General features: G+C 50.5%; 1 protein-coding gene across 1 annotated transcript in view; it reads left to right on the top strand.

The window, feature by feature from the left end:
• Positions 1-5,961: 5,961 nt before the first annotated feature.
• LOC147097564 (uncharacterized) overlaps positions 5,962-22,645 on the top strand; it is a 67,061-nt gene continuing 50,377 nt past the window's right edge. Inside the window, exons 1-6 of the mRNA XM_085971407.1 lie at positions 5,962-6,160; positions 6,897-7,016; positions 13,780-13,854; positions 14,560-14,631; positions 18,474-18,548; positions 19,254-19,325. Coding sequence (XP_085827533.1) covers positions 6,076-6,160; positions 6,897-7,016; positions 13,780-13,854; positions 14,560-14,631; positions 18,474-18,548; positions 19,254-19,325 — 499 coding nt within the window. The 5' untranslated portion in view covers positions 5,962-6,075. The remainder of the gene's footprint in view (positions 6,161-6,896; positions 7,017-13,779; positions 13,855-14,559; positions 14,632-18,473; positions 18,549-19,253; positions 19,326-22,645) is intronic.

Here is a 22,645-nt window from a genome sequence, read left to right as displayed (position 1 = left end):
TCACAAGCCACTGACGTTTGCTATGGCCAAGACCGCCGAACCGTGGTCGGCTCGACAGCAGCGACAACTTACCTTTATTTCGGAGTTTACTACCGACATCCAGCACGTGGCCGGAAAGGACAACGTGGTGGCTGATTGTCTTTCGCGTGCGACCGTCCAAGCCGTTCAGCTGGGGATCGACTATTCCGAACTGGCTGCCGACCAAGCCACCAATCCAGAAACACAGGCGTTCCGTTCCGACTCAACCTGCCTCCAGCCAGCAGATGTGCAGTTCCACTCAGCATACACCTCCGTGCTCTGTGACGTCTCCTTGGGGGATCCCCGCCCGATCGTTCCGACCTCCTGGCGTCGCAAAGTTTTCAATGCCATACACGGACTTTTGCATCCTGGTGCGAAGGCATCTCAAAGATTACTGGCATCTAAATTCGTCTGGAGAGGGATGCGTAAAGATGTTTGTGACTGGGCTAACACCTGCGCCGTGTGTCAAAAATCTAAGGTTCAACGACATGTAAAAGCCCCCTTGGCCACTTTCGAAGTGCCAGAACGCCGTTTCGACCATGTCCACGTAGACCTCGTTGGGCCGCTTCCGCCATCACAAGGGTTCACACACCTCCTGACCATGGTTGACCGCACTACAAGATGGCCAGAGGCGGTTCCTTTGGCGTCTACTACCTCCGCTGATGTCGCCAGGGCTTTTATCTCCTCGTGGGTCGCCCGTTTCGGTGTCCCATCAGATATTTCGTCCGACCGCGGTCCACAGTTTTCGTCTGAACTTTGGAAAGCTGTAGCCTCAGGTTTGGGCACCAAGCTCCATCACACCACGGCCTACCGCCCGCAGGCGAACGGGTTGTGTGAGCGTTTCCATCGGTCGCTAAAAGCGTCGCTAAGGGCCACCCTTCAGGGCACTGCATGGGTAGATCGACTCCCGTGGGTTCTGCTTGGTTTGCGCACGGCGCCTAAAGAAGACCTGCAGTCATCTTCCGCGGAACTGGTGTACGGCCAGCCACTCCGGGTGCCGGGTGATTTCTTGCCATCGCCAACTAAGCCGTGGTCCGCGGCTGATCAACTCAGCACCCACCGAGAAACGGCCAACTCCTTTAAGCCGATTCCGATGTCGCACCACGGCCTTCCTTCCTCTCATATTCCAACGGAGTTAAGGCAGGCCGAGTTTGTCTTCGTTCGCCATGATGCCCATCGCGGTCCACTCCAGCCTCCTTATACGGGCCCCTTCCGGGTGCGGGAGGCTGGCGACAAGAGTTTTTTGGTCGACATCGGGGACAAACCCGACTACATTTCGATTGACCGCCTCAAGCCCGCGCACCTGGACCTCAACCGGCCGGTTGAAACTGCACAGCCACCACACCGTGGTCGACCGCCCGCTGCTACTACGTCCGAACGGATCGTTCCACCTGTCAGCCCATCTACCGCTCCACAAATTCCTCTCCGGGAATATAGGAGTCGTTCGAACAGACTTGTCCGACCTCCTCTTCAATTGACTTTCACTATTAAAGATAATTCTGGGGGGGCGCATGTGGCAGAGCCACCAAGGGACTCTTACATCAATGTACATAATTATCTGTAGCAGAATGAATCTGTACCTGAATTCGTTTTACTACATGTAAATAGCGCGGTCCCTAGAGGGTTAAGACCAAACGCGATGACGTCACCACGTGGGTCACGTGACGTTCCCAACGGCGGGAAACGTCATGATGTCATGACGTCAGAGGGAGGAGCTCTCTCTCTCAGTCCTCGTGGAGCCAGCATTGAGCATAGACCTGTTTGTTAGTTCTCCTGCGTTTGATTGTTACTTCTGCAAAACAGTATTAAATTCGTTTGGTTGACAGACTGACTCAATCTCAGTCTTTTGATTAGGAATCTGACAATTCCTACAAGGAGACATTTAAAGATGGAGGGAAGAAAGAAGGATTAAAAGGGAGGGGTTTCAGGGAGGTTGTCCCGAAGACTATATCATTGTCACAGTAATGCCACTGATGGATTGAGCTGTGATTTACTGAAACATTGCAAAATAGTAAAACAGAAACTAAAATCTCTTCACATGTTTAGCAATCTAAATCAGAGCAGAATATTTTGCATAATACAGTTTTTAAGGAGATTTTTTCAGTGTGCATTCTCTAAAGCACCTTGAATCACCCTGTATAAAGGAACCTCTGTGCACTTTCTCCACAGCCTCCTGTGCATCGACTTCAGTCTGCGGCAGTGAGCATGCTGTCTTACAGGGAGACGTGTGCCCGGGAGCATCGAGGCATAGAGTGCAAAAGCAAGGAAGTTATGGTAAACCTTTATAAATCACTGGTTAGACCCCAACTGGAGTATCGTGTTCAATTCTGGGCCCCACACTTTAGGGGGGAAATGGCGGAGGGCACCAGGTGTATATGATGCCACGTGGAATAGAAAGGGTTAATCTGGAGCATTATTTCACATTAACCCATGAGAGCAGGACAAGGAGACACGGGTACAAACTGGGAAATGGCAGGTTCAGGACTGACAACAGAAAGCCCTTCACACACAGAGTGAACAACACACAGTGGCCTCTGGGTAGGGAAGAGGAGGCAGGAACTCTGCAGTTAAATAGTGCGATAGGGACGAGATCATAGGTTTCATTGGAAGAGGTAGATGGGCTGAATGGCCTCCCTTGGCCATCATGGTCTTTGTGATATCACAAAATGGACATGTCTAACACACCCATTTCAACAGCACGATCACCCTCGGTTCACACATACCACCCATTACCTCAAATCACAGTCTCTTTGACCCATCCAGCCAGTTCCACTGCTTCGCCCCTTCCACCCCAAGCACACGCAGCTCTTCCTCATCCGATAACATCCCATTGCCACCTGCCGTCAATGCTTTATTGGGAATTCTAAAACCATCCAGTGGGAATGACGTGTTCATAGAATCATAGAAACTTATGACACAGAAGGAAGCCATTCGGCCCATCGTTTCTGTCCCAGCTGAAATAGAGCTATCGAGCCTAATCCCACTTTCCAGCTCTTGGTCCGTAGCCCTGTAGGTTACGACACTTCAACTGCATATCCAAGCACTTTTTTAATGTAATGAGGCTTTCTGCCTCTATAACCCTTTCAGGCATTGCATTCCAGACCCCCACCACTCTTGGGTGAAAAAGATTCTCAACTCCCCTCTAATACTTCTACCAATTACTTTAAATCTATGCCCCCTGGTTATTGACCTCTCTTCTAAGGGAAATAGGTCCTTCCTATTCACTTTATCGGGGCCCCTCATAATTTTATACACCTCAGTCACGTCTCCCCTCAGCCTCCTCTGTCCCAAAGAAAACAACCCCAGCCTGTCCAATCTTTCCTCATAGCTAAAATTCTCCAGTCCCGGCAACATCCTGGTAAATTTCCTCCGTATGCTCTCTAGTGCAATCACATCCTTCCTGTAATGTGGTGACCAGAACTGTACACATTATTCTAGCTGTGGCCGAACTAGTGTCGAGCTTCCAGTCGCCTGTCATTTTAATTCACCGCTCCATTCCCACTCAGACCTCACCGTCCTTGGCCTCTTGTATTGTTCCACGGAAGCTCAACGTAAACTCGAGGAACAGCACCTCATCTTCCGATTAGGCACTTTGCAGGCTTCCGGACTCAATATCGAGTTCAACAATTTCAGATCATAACCTCGGCCCCTATTTCATTTTTTCTTGTAATTTTTCCACTCCTTTTCCCCCCCCGCCTTTCCTTTTGTTTCTGTCTCACACCTGGCAGCTATCTCTTGCCCTGCCAGTACACTTTACACCTAATCTCAGCCTATTACCATCTCGTCTAGCTCTTTTGTTTCTTTCACTTCTTTTGTCCGATCGCAGCCCTGCCTTCGATCTAGTTTCTTTTCTTTCCAGTTTTGAAGAAGGGTTCAACCCGAAACGTCAACTCAAATTTCACTCCACAGATGTTGCCTGACCTGCTGAGTTTTCCAGCATTTTCTGTTGTTATTTCGGATTTCCAGCATCTGCAGTATTTTGCTATCGTACTGTATGCCTACATATTTGCTCTTCTATCTATCTCTGACTATTTGGGGTCTATAGTACAGTCCCAGCAGTGTGATTGGCCCTTTTTTGTATTTCAGTTCAACCCATACAGCCTCATTTGATGATCCTTCTAACATATCATCCCTCCTCACAGCTGTAATTGTTTCTTTAACCAATATTATGACACCCCTCCTTTTTTTTATCCCCCTCTCTATCTCATTTGAAAATCCTGTAACCAGGAATGTTGAGCTGCCATTCCTGCCCTTCTTTCAGCCATGTCTCAGTAATAGCTATGATATCATACTTCCAAGTGTCTATCTGTGCCCTCAGCTCATCTACCTTATTCCCTATACTCCATGCATTGAAGTATATAACATTAAGCACTGCCAAACCCTTTTCTTGTCTATTTCCTAGCCTTTCTTTCCTCTGCCTTCCAAGTTAACTTTCTAATTTTCTGCCTTAAATTCCAACTTTGCTTCCCTCCTTTCTGAAAACACTCTCAGGTTGACATTCCTCTGCCAAGCTAATTTAAACCCTCCCCAACAGCACTGGCAAACCGCCCCATGAGGATATTGTTCCAGGCCCTGTTGAGGTGCAACCCATTTGGTTTTTACAAGGCCCACGTCCCCCAGAACTGGTCCCAATGCCTCAGGAATCTAAAGCCCTCCCTCCTGCACCATCTCTCCAACCACACATTCATCTGCTCTATCCTCGTATTTCTGTACTCACTAGCACATGGCACCGGGAGTAATCCGGAGATTGCTACCTTTGAGGTCCTGCTTATTAATCTCTTTCCTAGCTCCCTAAAATCTGCTTGCAGGACCTCATCCCTCTTTCTACGTATGTCATTGGTACTGAGATGGACCACAACATCTGGCTGTTCACCCTCCCCCCCTCAGAATGTCCTGCTGCCGCTCAGTGACATCCTTGACCCTGGCACCAGGGAGGCAACATAATATTCTGGAATAGTGTGCAGTGGAAGAAAGAACCTACGACAGTGAATATCTACAAACCCAAAGAGATCTGTATAAAAGCCCTCAGTCTGAGAGCAGGTTTAGGGCAGGAATGCCTGATGGACCCCTCAAGGTCCTCAGTTCAGGGCATTGCCATTTAAACCCATCATCTAAAAACAGAAGTGTGTGTCCATCAGAAAATATTTATAAAATAACAACAGAAAATGCTGGAAAAACTCAGCAGGTCAGGCAACATCCGTGGAGAGAAATTTGAGTTGATGTTTCGGGTTGGACCCTTCTTCAAAACTGGAAAGAAAAGAAACTAGATCGAAGGCAGGGCTGCGATCGGACAAAAGAATAAAAGAAAGTAATGAAGATGAACAAGGTTGAAGAGCCAAACGGAGATCCCGTCGAAGAGAAGAACTTCTTCAAGGTAGGCATTCCTAGAAGAGGTGTGGCAGTGAACCAAACACTAGTACGATAGCAAAATACTGCAGATGTTGGAAATCTGAAATAACAACAGAAAATGCTGGAAAAACTCAGCAGGTCAGGCAACATCCGTGGAGAGAAATTTGAGTTGACGTTTCGGGTTGGACCCTTCTTCAAAACTGGAAAGAAAAGAAACTAGATCGAAGGCAGGGCTGCGATCGGACAAAAGAATAAAAGAAAGTAATGAAGATGAACAAGGTTGAAGAGCCAAACGGAGATCCCGTCGAAGAGAAGAGCAGAACTTCTTCAAGTTAGGCATTCCTAGAAGAGGTGTGGCAGTGAACCAAACACTAGTACGATAGCAAAATACTGCAGATGTTGGAAATCTGAAATAACAACAGAAAATGCTGGAAAAACTCAGCAGGTCAGGTCCAACCCGAAACATCAACTCAAATTTCTCTCCACGGATGTTGCCTGACCTGCTGAGTTTTTCCAGCATTTTCTGTTGTAATTTCAGATTTCCAACATCTGCAGTATTTTGCTATCGTACAGAAAATATTTATAGTTGTGGTTTATCAGAGAAACACTGCAAGCGCAGCAAGAGGAACTGAGTGAGGCAAAAAGTCCCATTTCTCTAACAGCCTCTCACACGTTCTTCAAAGACAAGAAGTTCATCCAGCTGGTGACATGGAGCTAGACAATTGTCAAAATCTCAGTGATTTTTATTCTGATCAACTAATAGGAGGCAGAGGAAAACAGGAGTTGAAGCCAGGTACACATCAGTGATCTGATCATTATTGTAGAGTTTATTCAGTTTGAGTTAATTAGTTCGAATTCATTAACACCTTCAGATCAATTAACAACAGTGAAAAGGTCATTTCTCATTGGTTGGGGAGCGTGTTGTTAGGAAATTCCACTTCTTCAGAAAAACTGATGGATTTAGATCTGAACAGTGAAATAAAGCAGTGGGGCCAGAAACCCCCCGTGACCATCCCTTTAACTGATGGTGTTGTTAGCACACAGCGAAATAAAGCAGTGGGGTCAGAAACCCCCCGTGACCATCCCTTTAACTGATGGTGTTGTTGGCTCACACTGAAATCTGTGAAGAAGGTGATGATGTAAAGATGCTGGATGAAGGATGGTGAAATGTTGAAGAAATGGTGAGGACAGAGGGGTGAGATGAACGAATGGTATTTATTCCTTGTACCCTGCAGATTACCTGAGTAAATGATATTTTGTGCCTGTTGTTTGTAACTGTCCATAACTTGCATCACTTCAGTTTCCGGCCCAGTTTAGATCTCTAACCTGCTGTTGATGAATGTTCTTAAATTGAAGAAATGTGTGTTCGAGAGGCCCAATAGTGCAAAGTTTCAAACATTCCAGTGTTGACAACAACACTCGGCTCCTCTGCCTCCTCTCCAGGTCCAAATGAGAAAAGGTTTGGAGCCTTTTTCACAAGACGGTTCCCTCTAATCCTTTCAGTGATGACTTTCTCTTACACTTTGCAGAAACTGGTGTCCGATCAGCAGAGCCTGTCGGAGGAAAACGGTCACCTCTGGTCATCTACATTCTCCTGGGTCTCTCCATCCTGCTGTCTGTAGTGGTTCTTGGCACTGCAGTTATACTGTGTAAGTTTTGTGATATTTGAAACTATGGAATTTACTGTTGTGAATTCTGCAATGATAGTTAACAAAGCTAATTCAGAGCTGTGCATCAATTAGCATGCATTAATAATGTAGGTATCGGGCCAGAACTTGCTGAAACTATAACTGTGTGAAAAAAGCACGCCATTATTAACGTACAAATTGTCCGACATCTTGTGGCAAGGAAGAGATACCCTGTGAATTGCGAATCACCACAAGTTGCTGGACGATTTGTGCCGCTCCGCCATTAGCCTCGCGAAAACGGTATCTCGCCCTTAACCTCCCCGTGAGTTTCCTGAAGTTGCTGCATTTGCACATTAATTGTCCATTAAACTCTGCTCAGAAAATTAAGTCTAGTAATTAACAGCATAGGTACCCTTTAAACAATGCAATATTTGTTAATGAGTGCCAGTCAACCTCCCTGGCCCAGAAAGTGAACAATTAAATGTGTGGAATCTCATTCCTTCAGGTACTGAATTGCTGTTGGAGATTTTAAAAATGTAAAATTTAAAAACATTTTTTCCCACTTTTCCTTCCTGCCTCTTTCTTCTCTCTCTCTTAATTCAATCTTTTGTTGGCATTGAATTCACCCTCTTCTCAGTCATTCCTAGTTCATTTCTCAGTCCCTACATTTCATTGATTAAGGAGTTAGACTGTTGGTCCTGTCATTCACTAAGGCCCATGATGGCCCTTCGCCGCACCGCTCTCAGCTCGAACGTCCAGCAAATTACAGCGCAAAAAACCTTTGAGCTGAAGGGGGCAGGAAAAAGTCTAACTAAAGGCTAACATCGCAAGATGCCCCACTCCAGCAAGATTTGGCCCAATATTAATTCAGTAGTGGGACTGGGGATCAGTATTATTAAAACTGGACAGCGTGGGCAGGACACATAATAACACCTTATAGAAAATACAGGCTCACTGATCTAATAACAACAAAAACCACAACTTGTATTTATATAGTGCCTTTAATGTAGTAAAATGTCCCAAGGTGCTTCACAGAAGTATTATAAGACAAAAAATGTGACACCAACCACATAAGGAGAAATTAGGGCAGGTGACCAAAAGCTTGGTCTAAGAGCTAGGTTTTAAGGAGCGTCTTAAAGGAGGAAAGAGAGGTAGAGAGGCAGAAAGGTTTAGAGAGGGAATTTCAGAGCTTAGGGCCCAGGCAACAGAAGGCACGGCCACCGATGGTTGAGCGGTTATAATCAGGGATGCTCAAGAGGGCGTTAGAGGAGCGCAGATATCTCGGGGGGTTGTGGGGCTTGAGGAGATTACAGGGATAGCGAGGAGCGAGACCCTGGAGGGATTGAAAACCAGGATGAAAATTTTGAAATCAAGGCATTGCTTAACCGGGAGCCAATGTAGGTCAGCGAGCGCAGGGCTGATGGGTGAACGGGACTTGGTGCGAGTTAGGACATGGGCAGCCGAGTTTTGGATGACCTCAAGTTTACATAGGGTAGAATGTGGGAGGCCAGCCAGGAGTGTATTGGAATAATCAAGTCTAGAGGTAACAAAGGCATGGATGAGCTGGAAAGGTCGAGAGAAGTGGTGGTGAGGTAGAGGTGGGTGTCGTCAGCGTACATGTGGAAATTGACGCTGTGTTTTTAGATGATGTCACTAAGGGGCAGCATGTAGATGAGAAATAGGAGGAGGCAAGGATAGATGCTTGGGGGACTCCAGAGGTAACGATGCGGGAGTGGGAAGAGAAGCCATTGCAGGTGATTCTCTGGCTACGATTAGATAGATAAGAATGGAACCAGGCAAGTGCAGTCCCACCCAGCTGGATGACGGTGGAGAGGCTTTGGAGAAGGATGGAGTGGTCAACTGTGTCAAAGGCTGCAGACAAGTCAAGAAGGATGAGGAGGGATAGTTTACCTTTGTCACAGTCATAGGATTTCATTTGTCACTTTGATGAGAGCTATTTCGGTACTGTGGCAGGGGCGGAAACCTGATTGGAGGGATTCAAACGTGGAGTGCTGGGAAAGATGGTCACGGATTTAGGAGGCGACAATAGGTTCAAGGACTTTGGAGAGGAAAAGGAGGTTGGCGATGGGACGGTAGTTTGCAAGGACAAAGGGGTCAAGGTTTTTTTGAGGAGAGGGGTGATAACGCCAGATTTGAGGGAGAGGGGGACAGTACCTGAGGAGAGAGAACCGTTAACAATATCAGCTAACATGGGAGCTAATAAAGGAAGTTGGGTGGTCAGCAGTTTGGTGGGAATAAGGTTGGGGAAGCAGCAAGTGGGTCGCATGGACAAGATGCACATGGAGAGGTCAAGAGGGGAGATCTGAGAGAAATGGGAAAAAGATACTAGTTCAGGGCTAGGGCAGTGGGGAACTTTAGAGGAACCATCTTAGCTCCTTCAAGTGCAAGGGACACAAATTGAGCATATCTGGCCCACAACTAGTTTAGCCATCCATCACCAGATCTGGCGGGCCTGCATCAAGTGCTATCGGACCTCACTCTCCGCTGCCAAAGCCGCCCAATAATCCAGGATCACCCTGAATGGCATAGACAACCCGGCTTCTTTTCTCCACTATCAACCATCTCCTGAAACCCCTCTCCCATGCCCGCTCCATCCTCACATGCAACAACCAGTACGAAGAGCTCATGGATTTCTTTGTCATTAAGATTGAGACCATCTGTTCAGCTGCCTCTGCTGCTTCCGCACCTCCCCTAGCACACCGGGCCAAACCTGCCCCCAGGCTCTTCCCTTACTGAGTGCTAATCCTGTGTCTTTGTCTAGTTTCTCTCCTATCTCCCCTGCTGCACTCTCTCATCTCAGCTTGTCTATGAGACCCATCCCCTGCTCTCTTGACACCCTTCCCACCAAACTGCGGACCACCCAACTTCCCTTCCTGCCGCCATGCTAATTGACATAAATTATTCCCTCTCTGCATGTACTGACCATCTATCAAAACTGCTCTTGAGAGACCTGCAGCTGGACAGCAGAGAGGGGAGCAAAAGAGAGGGAGAAGCAAAGGGGTGAGCAGCAGAGGGGGCGCTGCACAGATAGGGGGCAGCAGAGGGTGCGCTGCACAGAGAGGGGGCAGCAGAGGGGGCGCTGCACAGAGAGGGGGCAGCAGAGGGGGCGCTGCACAGAGAGGGGGCAGCAGAGGGGGCGCTGCACAGAGAGGGGCAGCAGATGGGGCGCTGCACAGAGAGGGGGCAGCAGAGGGGGCACTGCACAGAGAGGGGGCAGCAGAGGGGGCGCTGCACAGAGACGGGGCAGCAGATGGGGCGCTGCACAGAGAGGGGGCAGTAAGGGGGGTGCTGCACAGAGAGGGGGCAGCAAAGGGGGTGCTGCACAGAGAGGGGGCAGCAGAGGGGGCGCTACACAGAGAGGGGGCAGCAGAGGGGGCGCTGCACAGAGAGGGGGCAGCAGAGGGGGCGCTGCACAGAGAGGGGGCAGCAGAGGGGGCGCTGCACAGAGAGGGGGCAGCAGATGGGGCGCTGCACAGAGAGGGGGCAGCAAAGGGGGCGCTGCACAGAGAGGGTGCAGCAGATGGGGCGCTGCACAGAGAGGGGGCAGTAAAGGGGGCGCTGCACAGAGAGGGGGCAGCAGAGGGGACGCTGCACAGAGAGGGGGCAGCACAGAGAGGGGGCAGCAGAGGGGATGCTGCACAGAGAGGGGGCAGCAAAGGGGGTGCGGGGCAGCAGAGGGGGAGCTGCACAGAGAGGGGGCAGCAGAGGGGGCGCTGCACAGAGAGGGGGCAGTTAAGGGGGCACTGCACAGAGAGGGTGCAGCAGAGGGGGCGCTGCACAGAGAGGGGCAGCAGAGGGGGCGCTGCACAGAGAGGGGGCAGTAAAGGGGGCGCTGCACAGAGAGGGGGCAGCAAAGGGGGCACTGCACAGAGAGGGGGCAGCAGAGGGGGCGCTGCACACATAGGGGGCAGCAGAGCGGGCGCTGCACAGAGAGAGGGCAGCAGAGGGGGCGCTGCACAGAGAGGGGGCAGCAGAGGGGGCGCTGCACAGAAAGGGGGCAGCAGAGGGGCGCTGCACAGAGAGAGGGCAGCAGAGGGGGCGCTGCACAGAGAGGGGGCAGCAGAAGGGGCGCTGCACAGAGAGGGGGCAGCAGAGGGGGTGCTGCACAGAGAGAGGGCAGCAGAGGGGGTGCTGCACAGAGAGAGGGCAGCAGAGGGGGTGCTGCACAGAGAGGGCGGCAGAGGGGGCGCTGCACAGAGAGGGGGCAGCAGAGGGGGTGCTGCACAGAGAGGGCAGCAGAGAGGGTGCTGCACAGAGAGGGGGCAGCACAGGGGGCGCTGCACAGAGAGGGGGCAGCAGAGGGGGCGCAGCACAGAGAGGGGGCAGCAGAGGGGGTGCTGCACAGAGAGAGGGCAGCTCACAGGGGCGCTGCACAGAGAGGGGGCAGCTCACAGGGGGCGCTACCCTCGACACAGGACGTACAGGCCGAGGCTGAGTTTCCTTGACATGTCTGAACAGCAGTGTTTCAGGAGGCTCAGGTTGTCATGTCAGGTGGTGGCAGACATCTGCAGCCTCCTAGAAGAAGACCTGCTCCCTTCTGGACCTGGTTGGCCACCAGTGGCTGTAAAAGTGACCACAACCCTCAACCTTTTTGCCTCCGGATCCTTCCAGGACACGACCGGAGACATATCCAGGATCTCCCAGTCGGCAGCCCAACAATATATAAGAGAGGTGAGTGATGGCCTGTTTGCCAAGGCTGGCAATTGTGTCAACATCACCTGAGGTGAGGCTAGTCAGAATGAGCGGACACTCGGGTTTGTATCTCTGGCTGGCTTCCCACAGGTGCAGGGCATCATCGACTGCACACACGTTGCAATCTGTGCACCCCAGATCAACCAGGAGTATTCGTCAACCACAAGGGCTTCCAATCCATCAATGTGCAGCTGCTGTGCAACCGCAAGGTTCCCGGGGAGCTGCCACGGTGCTTTCATCCTGCGGTAGTCCAAGCTCTCTGATGTCTTTGGAGCTGCAAGCAGACTTAAGGCATGGCTGCTAGGAGACAAAGGTTACCCACTTCAAACTTGGCCGATGACACCCGTGAAAACCCACCAATGAAGCCCAAGAGCAGTACAACAAAAGCCATATGACAACCAGATGTGTCACAATCGGCATGCTCAAGATGTGCTTCAGGTGCCTGAACAGACCTGGAGGCGCCCTTCATTACGCACCAGCCAGGGTGTCCAGAATGATCGTGGTGTGCTGCGCTCTGCACATCATTGCGCAGGATAGGCTCCACAGGAGGAACAAGGCGCTGAGCGCACACAATCTACAGGTGGATCCGAGGAGGAAGAGGAGCAGGAGCAAGAGGAATATGGCAACCCCAATGCAGCACCAGCCACTCACATTGCTGTCCGGGTGCCAGGGAATCCCTTATGGCTGTAAGGTTCAGTTAGATGCCAGCACTGGACCGATGTAGCAATCACACCCAACAGCCACTCTCCTCGCTCCTCTCCTCAATCCCACTAAAACAAAGCAGTTCTATAAACAACCAATCACCTATTACACATCCATTGATCTGTCATCCTATTTAAGGTATCCAGAGATGTTGTGATCAAGGGCTGCATGGTCTCATTTGATTGCCGTGATTGATGTGCCATGAGGAATTGTACTCACCCTTCCTGACCTGGTTAGGTCATTATAGCGCTTCCTGCACTGAATCCAGGAACGTGGCACAATGCTCCTGCTGCTCACTTCCTGGGCCACCTCCAGCCAGGCCTCCTTTGTGCCAGCAGCAGGTTTCTTCTTCCCATTGCTGGCGAAGAGGATTTCTCTCTGGCTCCTGACAGCATTCAGCAGTACATCGAGCGATGCATTATTAAAGTGGGACGCAGCCTTTGAGCGTCCTGAGTCCATTTGTACAATGGCTGTCTCTGGGCAAAAACTCCCAACTCCTCCAAATTCCATCTTTGAAATGGACCTTTAAATACTCGAGTTGAGATTATGTCAGGCAGGTCCGCACCACGCCCGGTGCCGCGCATTCGATGTCAAACCCGGAAGCAAAATGATAATGAGGTAGCCATGTTAAAATTCCACAGACAGAGATGCTGAAATTCCTTCCTGATTTCCCACCCGACGTTGCACATCCCGCTCCAAACACACCGCGGAGTTATTATTGGGGCCATTGTCTCAGGCTGATCCAAAATGTTCCAAACCTCAGCATTCTATTAGACCCCGACTTCAGCTTCCAACCCCATATCTTTTCCATCGCGAAGACTGCCTACTTCCACTTCCGTAACATCACCCACCATGTGCTGCTGAAACCCTCATCCATGCCTCTGTCCCCTCCAGACTCGGCTGTTCTCCTGCCCGGCCTCCAATGTTGCACTCTCCATAACCTTCAGCTCATCCAAATCTCTACTGCCCATATCGTGTCCCACATCCCAAGTCTCACTCACTCATCACCACTGTCCTTACTGAACTACATTGGCTCCAGGTCCCCCAATCCATTCATGGCCCAGCCTTTCCCTATCTCTGTAACCTACTTCAGCCCTAAAACCTGAGCTTTCTCCTTGTCCTCCCTACAATTGTGTTGTGTGTTCAGAACTCTCAAAGGAATACACATCCTCACCTCGTGTGAGGAAACATCAAAGTCAACAGCAAGCAAGAATAATGATGGTGATGCGACCATTAGTCTATTCACGGTATCATTAAACTCCAAACTGGTATCAGAACAGCCTCTTAGCTGCCATTTGTGTACAAGCTATTCTAACCTGTGCCACGGTGTGTTTCTGGGTTGAGAGCTAAAGCTGTCTTTCCATTTCAGTTCCACAGATGTTCAGTGAAATGAAAGCGTCATTGGCCAATTTCAAGATGGAACTTTCCCAGATAAAGAGTAACAGTAAGTGTTAAATGCCAGTCAGGATCTCCAGTTCAAAGGGCTCTCTAGTTTTTCAGATGGTCTGCTCATTCTTCGCGGATTGATCTCCAGTGCATTTCACACTGGAGTGTTTGGTTTGGTTCGAATTTTGAACCAATCAAGTATAAGTGGATTTGATTGGTTCACATTTCCCATGGGCCCATTATAAAAGCAGTACAGATTTTTATGTTGTGAACACATTGGGGGAATTCCCAGAGAAGAAAATTAAATAGATAATAAATGAGTGTACATGTACTGTACAGTTAAAATCAATAGAATCTTACAGCACGGAAGGAGGTCATTCAGCCCATCACGTGTGCTGGCTCTCTGGGATTACAACAGTGACTACACTTCAAAAGTACTTCATTGGCTGTAAAGCACTTTGAGACGTCCGGTGGTCGTGAAAGGCACTGTATAAATAAAAGTCTTTCTTTTTTTCCGACATTATTTCTGGTTTGCCATTCCATGTCTTAAAAACCGTTTGTATAAAACAATTCCTAACCTCTCCCTTCATTGTGTTGCTGATCATCTTCAAATCTTCAGTTGATGCCCTCCGGTTACCAACTCACCAAACAGTGGAAGCAGTTTTGTCTGTTTTCTCCTGTGAAAATCTCTCGTGTTCGAAAGCAAAATTGATCTTGTTCTACAAACAGTGCCACACGATCTCAAGTGTTGTTCCTCTTTCAGTTACAGGAACGTCTGAGGAGACAAGAAGCTCAGTCGCTGAACTTAGGACTGACATTTCACAGCTGAAGGAGAGTAAGTTTAATAACCATCAGGGAGACCTTTGATCTCCAATTATTCATACTGGAAACTATCAGAATGGTGACACTGGGATCAGGTGGATTGTAAATACTGCACAGATACTGATCACTGGCTCTGGTTACTACAGACATTTATATTGATGCACAGAGTGGGATTAAACGGAATGGAATGAACAGAGTGCTTTATTTGGGAGTTTGGAAAGAGTGGAAATTTGGAGAAGAGGGGGAAGGAGTTGCTGCTTCTTGCCTACGCTACTTGTAGTGCTTTGTGTTACAGGCAGATATTTAATTTCAGTACCCTTAACTTAATCTAGATCAAGTAAGCAGTCAAGAAACTACACTATAAACTAAGTTACCTAAATACAAATTTATTAAATAAAACAAGGTCATATTGGGATGGCAGTGTAGGCGGTGTGCCGCAACTGCAGCATGTGGGAGTTTGTGGAGAGCTTTGTGATCCCGGACAACCACGCTTGCAGTAAGTGCCTGCATCTTGAGGAACATCAGCTCAGAGTTTTTGAGCTGGAGTCTGAGGTACAGACATTGCGGGGCATCAGGGATGGGGAGAGTTACCTGGGTACTTTGATCCAAGAGGCAGTCACACCCCTTAGGTTAGATAGTGGTACAGGTCTGGTTAGTGGTCAGGGACAGGAGGGTGTGATTGCAACTCAGGCAGGTAAGGGGACTCCAGGTACAGTGCTGGAGGAGCCTCGGCCTTTGCCGTTGTCCAACAACTATGAGGTTCTTGCTCCATGTGTGGATGAGGGAAAAGCCTGCAGGATGGATGAGCAAGCTGACCTGGGTGGGTAAGGCATCCTGTGCCGACGCCTGTTGGCCCTTCTCCATCTGGCCATGACTGGCACTGGGGACGCTGCACAGAGAGGGGCCAGCAGATGGGGCGCTGCACAGAGAGGGGGCAGTAGAGGGGGCGCTGCGCAGAGAGGGGGCAGTGGAGGGGGCGCTGCACAGAGAGGGGGCGCTGCACAGAGAGGGGGCAGCAGAGGGGGCACTGCACAGAGAGGGGGCAGTAAAGGAGGTGCTGCACAGAGAGGGGGCAGCAGAGGGGGCGCTGCACAGAGAGGGGGCACTGCACAGAGAGGGGGCAGCAGAGGGGGCGCTGCACAGAGAGGGGGCAGCAGAGGGGGCGCTGCACAGATGGGGCAGCAGAGGGGGCGCTGCACAGAGAGGGGGCAGCAGAGGGGGCGCTGCACAGAGAGGGGGCAGCAGAGGGGGCGCTGCACAGAGAGGGGGCGCTACACAGAGAGGGGGCAGCAGAGGAGGTGCTGCACAGAGAGGGGGCAGCAGAGGGGGCGCTGCACAGAGAGGGGGCAGCAGAGGGGGCGCTGCACAGAGAGGGGGCAGCAGAGGGGGCGCTGCACAGAGAGGGGGCAGCAGAGGGGGCGCTGCACAGAGAGGGGGCAGCAGAGGAGGTGCTGCACAGAGAGGGGGCAGCTCACAGGGGGCGCTACCCTCGACACAGGGCGTACAGGCTGAGGCTGAGTTTCCTTGACATGTCCGAACAGCAGTGTTTCAGGAGGCTCAGGTTGTCATGTCAGGTGGTGGCAGACATCTGCAGCCTCCTAGAAGAAGACCTGCTCCCTTCTGGACCTGGTTGGCCACCAGTGGCTGTAAAAGTGACCACAACCCTCAACCTTTTTGCCTCCGGATCCTTCCAGGACACGACCGGAGACATATCCAGGATCTCCCAGTCGGCAGCCCAACAATATATAAGAGAGGTGAGTGATGGCCTGTTTGCCAAGGCTGGCAATTGTGTCGACATCACCTGAGGTGAGGCTAGTCAGAATGAGCGGACACTCGGGTTTGTATCTCTGGCTGGCTTCCCACAGGTGCAGGGCATCATCGACTGCACGCACGTTGCAATCCGTGCACCCCAGATCAACCAGGAGTATTCGTCAACCACAAGGGCTTCCAATCCATCAATGTGCAGCTGCTGTGCAACCGCAAGGTTCCCGGGGAGCTGCCATGGTGCTTTCATCCTGCGGTAGTCCAAGCTCTCTGATGTCTTTGGAGCTGCAAGCAGACTTAAGGCATGGCTGCTAGGAGACAAAGGTTACCCACTTCAAACTTGGCCGATGACACCCGTGAAAACCCACCAATGAAGCCCAAGAGCAGTACAACAAAAGCCATATGACAACCAGATGTGTCACTTAGCAAGCAATCGGCATGCTCTAGATGCGCTTCAGGTGCCTGGACACATCTGGAGGCGCCCTTCATTATGCACCAGCCAGGGTGTCCAGAATGATCGTGGTGTGCTGCGCTCTGCACATCATTGCGCAGGATAGGCTCCACAGGAGGAACAAGGCGCTGAGTGCACACCATCTACAGGTGGATCCGAGGAGGAAGAGGAGCAGGAGCAAGAGGAATATGGCAACCCCAATGCAGCACCAGCCACTCACATTGCTGTCCGGGTGCCAGGGATTCCCTTATGGCTGTAAGGTTCAGTTAGATGCCAGCACTGGACCGATGTAGCAATCACACCCAACAGCCACTCTCCTCGCTCCTCTCCTCAATCCCACTAAAACAAAGCAGTTCTATAGACAACCAATCACCTATTACACATCCATTGATCTGTCATCCTATTTAAGGTATCCAGAGACGTTGTGATCAAGGGCTGCATGGTCTCATTTGATTGCTGTGATTGATGTTCCATGAGGAATTGTACTCACCCTTCCTGACCTGGTTAGGTCATTATAGCGCTTCCTGCACTGAATCCAGGAACGTGGCACAATGCTCCTGCTGCTCACTTCCTGGGCCACCTCCAGCCATGCCTCCTTTGTGCCAGCAGCAGGTTTCTTCTTCCCATTGCTGGCGAAGAGGATCTCTCTCCGGCTCCTGACAGCATTCAGCAGTACATCGAGCGATGCATTATTAAAGTGGGACGCAGCCTTTGAGCGTCCTGAGTCCATTTGTACAATGGCTGTCTCTGGGCAAAAACTCCCAACTCCTCCAAATTCCATCTTTGAAATGGACCTTTAAATACTCGAGTTGAGATTATGTCAGGCAGGTCCGCACCACGCCCGGTGCCGCGCATTCGATGTCAAACCCGGAAGTAAAATGATAATGAGGTAGCCATGTTAAAATTCCACAGACAGAGGTGCTGAAATTCCTTCCTGATTTCCCACCCGACATTGCACATCCCGCTCCAAACACACCGCGGAGTTATTATTGGGGCCATTGTCTCAGGCTGATCCAAAATGTTCCAAACCTCAGCATTCTATTGGACCCCGACTTTAGCTTCCAACCCCATATCCTTTCCATCGCGAAGACTGCCTACTTCCACTTCCGTAACATCACCCACCATGTGCTGCTGAAACCCTCATCCATGCCTCTGTCCCCTCCAGACTCGGCTGTTCTCCTGCCCGGCCTCCAATGTTGCACTCTCCATAACCTTCAGCTCATCCAAATCTCTACTGCCCATATCGTGTCCCACATCCCAAGTCTCACTCACTCATCACCCCTGTCCTTACTGAACTACATTGGCTCCAGGTCCCCCAATCCATTCATGGCCCAGCCTTTCCCTATCTCTGTAACCTACTTCAGCCCTAAAACCTGAGCTTTCTCCTTGTCCTCCCTACAATTGTGTTGTGTGTTCAGAACTCTCAAAGGAATACACATCCTCACCTCGTGTGAGGAAACATCAAAGTCAACAGCAAGCAAGAATAATGATGGTGACGCGACCATTAGTCTATTCACGGTATCATTAAACTCCAAACTGGTATCAGAACAGCCTCTTAGCTGCCATTTGTGTACAAACTATTCTAACCTGTGCCACGGTGTGTTTCTGGGTTGAGAGCTAAAGCTGTCTTTCCATTTCAGTTCCACAGATGTTCAGTGAAATGAAAGCGTCATTGGCCAATTTCAAGATGGAACTTTCCCAGATAAAGAGTAACAGTAAGTGTTAAATGCCAGTCAGGATCTCCAGTTCAAAGGGCTCTCTAGTTTTTCAGATGGTCTGCTCATTCTTCGAGGATTGATCTCCAGTGCATTTCACACTGGAGTGTTTGGCTTGGTTCGAATTTTGAACCAATCAAGTATAAGTGGATTTGATTGGTTCACATTTCCCATGGGCCCATTATAAAAGCACTACAGATTTTTATGTTGTGAACACATTGGGGGAATTCCCAGAGAAGAAAATTAAATAGATAATAAATGAGTGTCCATGTACTGTACAATTAAAATCAATAGAATCTTACAGCACGGTAGGAGGTCATTCAGCCCATCACGTGTGCTGGCTCTCTGGGATTACAACAGTGACTACACTTCAAAAGTACTTCATTGGCTGTAAAGCACTTTGAGACATCCGGTGGTCGTGAAAGGCACTGTATAAATAAAAGTCTTTCTTTTTTTCTGCCACTATTTCTGGTCGGCCATTCCAGGTCTTATAAACCGTTTGTATAAAACAATTCCTAACCTCTCCCTTCATTGTGTTGCTGATCATCTTCAAATCTTCAGTTGATGCCCTCCGGTTAGCAACCCACCAAACAATGGAAGCAGTTTTGTCTGTTTTGTCCTGTGAAAATCTCTCGTGTTCGAAAGCAAAATTGATCTTGTTCTACAAACAGTGCCACACGATCTCAAGTGTTGTTCCTCTTTCAGTTACAGGAACGTCTGAGGAGACAAGAAGCTCAGTCGCTGAACTTAGGACTGACATTTCACAGCTGAAGGAGAGTAAGTTTAATAACCATCAGGGAGACCTTTGATCTCCAATTATTCATACTGGAAACTATCAGAATGGTGACACTGGGATCAGGTGGATTGTAAATACTGCACAGATACTGATCACCGGCTCTGGTTACTACAGACATTTATATTGATGCACAGAGTGGGATTAAATGGAATGGAATGAACAGAGTGCTTTATTTGGGAGTTTGGAAGGAGTGGAAATTTGGAGAAGAGGGGGAAGGAGTTGCTGCTTGTTGCCTACGCTACTTGTAGTGCTTTGTGTTACAGGCAGATATTTAATTTCAGTACCCTTAACTTAATCTAGATCAAGAAAGTAGTCAAGAAACTACACTGTAAACTAAGTTACCTAAATACAAATTTATTAAATAAAACAAGGTCATATTGGGATGACAGTGTAGGTGGTGTGCCGCAACTGCAGCATGTGGGAGTTTGTGGAGAGCTTTGTGATCCCGGACAACCACATTTGCAGGAAGTGCCTGCATCTTGAGGAACTTCAGCTCAGAGTTTTTGAGCTGGAGTCTGAGGTACAGACATTGCGGGGCATCAGGGATGCGGAGAGTTACCTGGGTACTTTGATCCAAGAGGCAGTCACACCCCTTAGGTTAGATAGTGGTACAGGTCTGGTTAGTGGTCAGGGACAGGAGGGTGTGATTGCAACTCAGGCAGGTAAGGGGACTCCAGGTACAGTGCTGGAGGAGCCTCGGCCTTTGCCGTTGTCCAACAACTATGAGGTTCTTGCTCCCTGTGTGGATGAGGGAAAAGCCTGCAGGATGGATGAGCAAGCTGACCTGGGTGGGTAAGGCCTCCTGTGCCGACGCCTGTTGGCCCTTCTCCATCTGGCCATGACTGGCACTGGGGATGCTGCACAGAGAGGGGGCAGCAGATGGGGCGCTGCACAGAGAGGGGGCAGTAGAGGGGGCGCTGCACAGAGAGGGGCAGTAGAGGGGGCGCTGCACAGAGAGGGGGCAGCAGAGGGGGCGCTGCACAGAGAGGCGGCAGCAGAGGGGGCGCTGCACAGAGAGGGGGCAGCAGAGGGGGCACTGCACAGAGAGGGGGCAGTAAAGGAGGTGCTGCACAGAGAGGGGGCAGCAGAGTGGGCGCTGCACAGAGAGGGGGCAGCAGAGGGGGCGCTGCACAGAGAGGGGGCAGCAGAGGGGGCGCTGCACAGAGAGGGGGCAGCAGAGGGGGCGCTGCACAGAGAGGGGGCAGCAGAGGGGGCGCTGCACAGAGAGGGGGCAGCAGAGGGGGCGCTGCACAGAGAGGGGGCAGCAGAGGGGGTGCTGCACAGAGAGGGGGCAGCAGAGGAGGTGCTGCACAGAGAGGGGGCAGCTCACAGGGGGCGCTACCCTCGACACAGGACGTACAGGCCGAGGCTGAGTTTCCTTGACATGTCCGAACAGCAGTGTTTCAGGAGGCTCAGGTTGTCATGTCAGGTGGTGGCAGACATCTGCAGCCTCCTAGAAGAAGACCTGCTCCCTTCTGGACCTGGTTGGCCACCAGTGGCTGTAAAAGTGACCACAACCCTCAACCTTTTTGCCTCCGGATCCTTCCAGGACACGACCGGAGACATATCCAGGATCTCCCAGTCGGCGGCCCAACAATATATAAGAGAGGTGAGTGATGGCCTGTTTGCCAAGGCTGGCAATTGTGTCAACATCACCTGAGGTGAGGCTAGTCAGAATGAGCGGACACTCGGGTTTGTATCTCTGGCTGGCTTCCCACAGGTGCAGCGCATCATCGACTGCACACACGTGGCAATCCGTGCACCCCAGATCAACCAGGAGTATTCGTCAACCGCAAGGGCTTCCAATCCATCAATGTGCAGCTGCTGTGCAACCGCAAGATTCCCGGGGAGCTGCCACGGTGCTTTCATCCTGCGGTAGTCCAAGCTCTCTGATGTCTTTGGAGCTGCAAGCAGACTTAAGGCATGGCTGCTAGGAGACAAAGGTTACCCACTTCAAACTTGGCCGATGACACCCGTGAAAACCCACCAATGAAGCCCAAGAGCAGTACAACAAAAGCCATATGACAACCAGATGTGTCACAATCGGCATGCTCAAGATGCGCTTCAGGTGCCTCAACAGACCTGGAGGCGCCCTTCATTACGCACCAGCCAGGGTGTCCAGAATGATTGTGGTGTGCTGCGCTCTGCACATCATTGCGCAGGATAGGCTCCACAGGAGGAACAAGGTGCTGAGCGCACACCATCTACAGGTGGATCCGAGGAGGAAGAGGAGCAGGAGCAAGAGGAATATGGCAACCCCAATGCAGCACCAGCCACTCACATTGCTGTCCGGGTGCCAGGGATTCCCTTATGGCTGTAAGGTTCAGTTAGATGCCAGCACTGGACCGATGTAGCAATCACACCCAACAGCCACTCTCCTCGCTCCTCTCCTCAATCCCACTAAAACAAAGCAGTTCTATAGACAACCAATCACCTATTACACATCCATTGATCTGTCATCCTATTTAAGGTATCCAGAGACGTTGTGATCAAGGGCTGCATGGTCTCATTTGATTGCCGTGATTGATGTGCCATGAGGAATTGTACTCACCCTTCCTGACCTGGTTAGGTCATTATAGCGCTTCCTGCACTGAATCCAGGAACGTGGCACAATGCTCCTGCTGCTCACTTCCTGGGCCACCTCCAGCCAGGCCTCCTTTGTGCCAGCAGCAGGTTTCTTCTTCCCATTGCTGGCGAAGAGGATCTCTCTCCGGCTCCTGACAGCATTCAGCAGTACATCGAGCGATGCATTATTAAAGTGGGACGCAGCCTTTGAGCGTCCTGAGTCCATTTGTACAATGGCTGTCTCTGGGCAAAAACTCCCAACTCCTCCAAATTCCATCTTTGAAATGGACCTTTAAATACTCGAGTTGAGATTATGTCAGGCAGGTCCGCACCACGCCCGGTGCCCCGCATTCGATGTCAAACTTGGAGGCAAATGATAATAAAGTAGCTACACTAAAATGCCACAGACAGAGGTGCTAAAATTCCTTCCTGATTTCCCACCCGACATTGCACATCCCGCTCCAAACACACCGCGGAGTTATTATTGGGGCCATTGTCTCAGGCTGATCCAAAATGTTCCAAACCTCAGCATTCTATTGGACCCCGACTTTAGCTTCCAACCCCATATCCATTCCATCGCGAAGACTGCCTACTTCCACTTCCGTAACATCACCCACCATGTGCTGCTGAAACCCTCATCCATGCCTCTGTCCCCTCCAGCCTCGGCTGTTCTCCTGCCCGGCCTCCAATGTTGCACTCTCCATAACCTTCAGCTCATCCAAATCTCTACTGCCCA

The sequence above is a fragment of the Somniosus microcephalus genome, chromosome 31 (genome assembly GCF_052327205.1).
Source record: "Somniosus microcephalus isolate GS21.2 chromosome 31, FLI_Smic_1.0, whole genome shotgun sequence".
NCBI classification, from domain to species: Eukaryota; Metazoa; Chordata; class Chondrichthyes; order Squaliformes; family Somniosidae; genus Somniosus; species Somniosus microcephalus.
The sequence above is the reverse complement of the archived record's forward strand: the minus strand, read 5'-3'. Positions and strand labels throughout refer to the sequence as shown.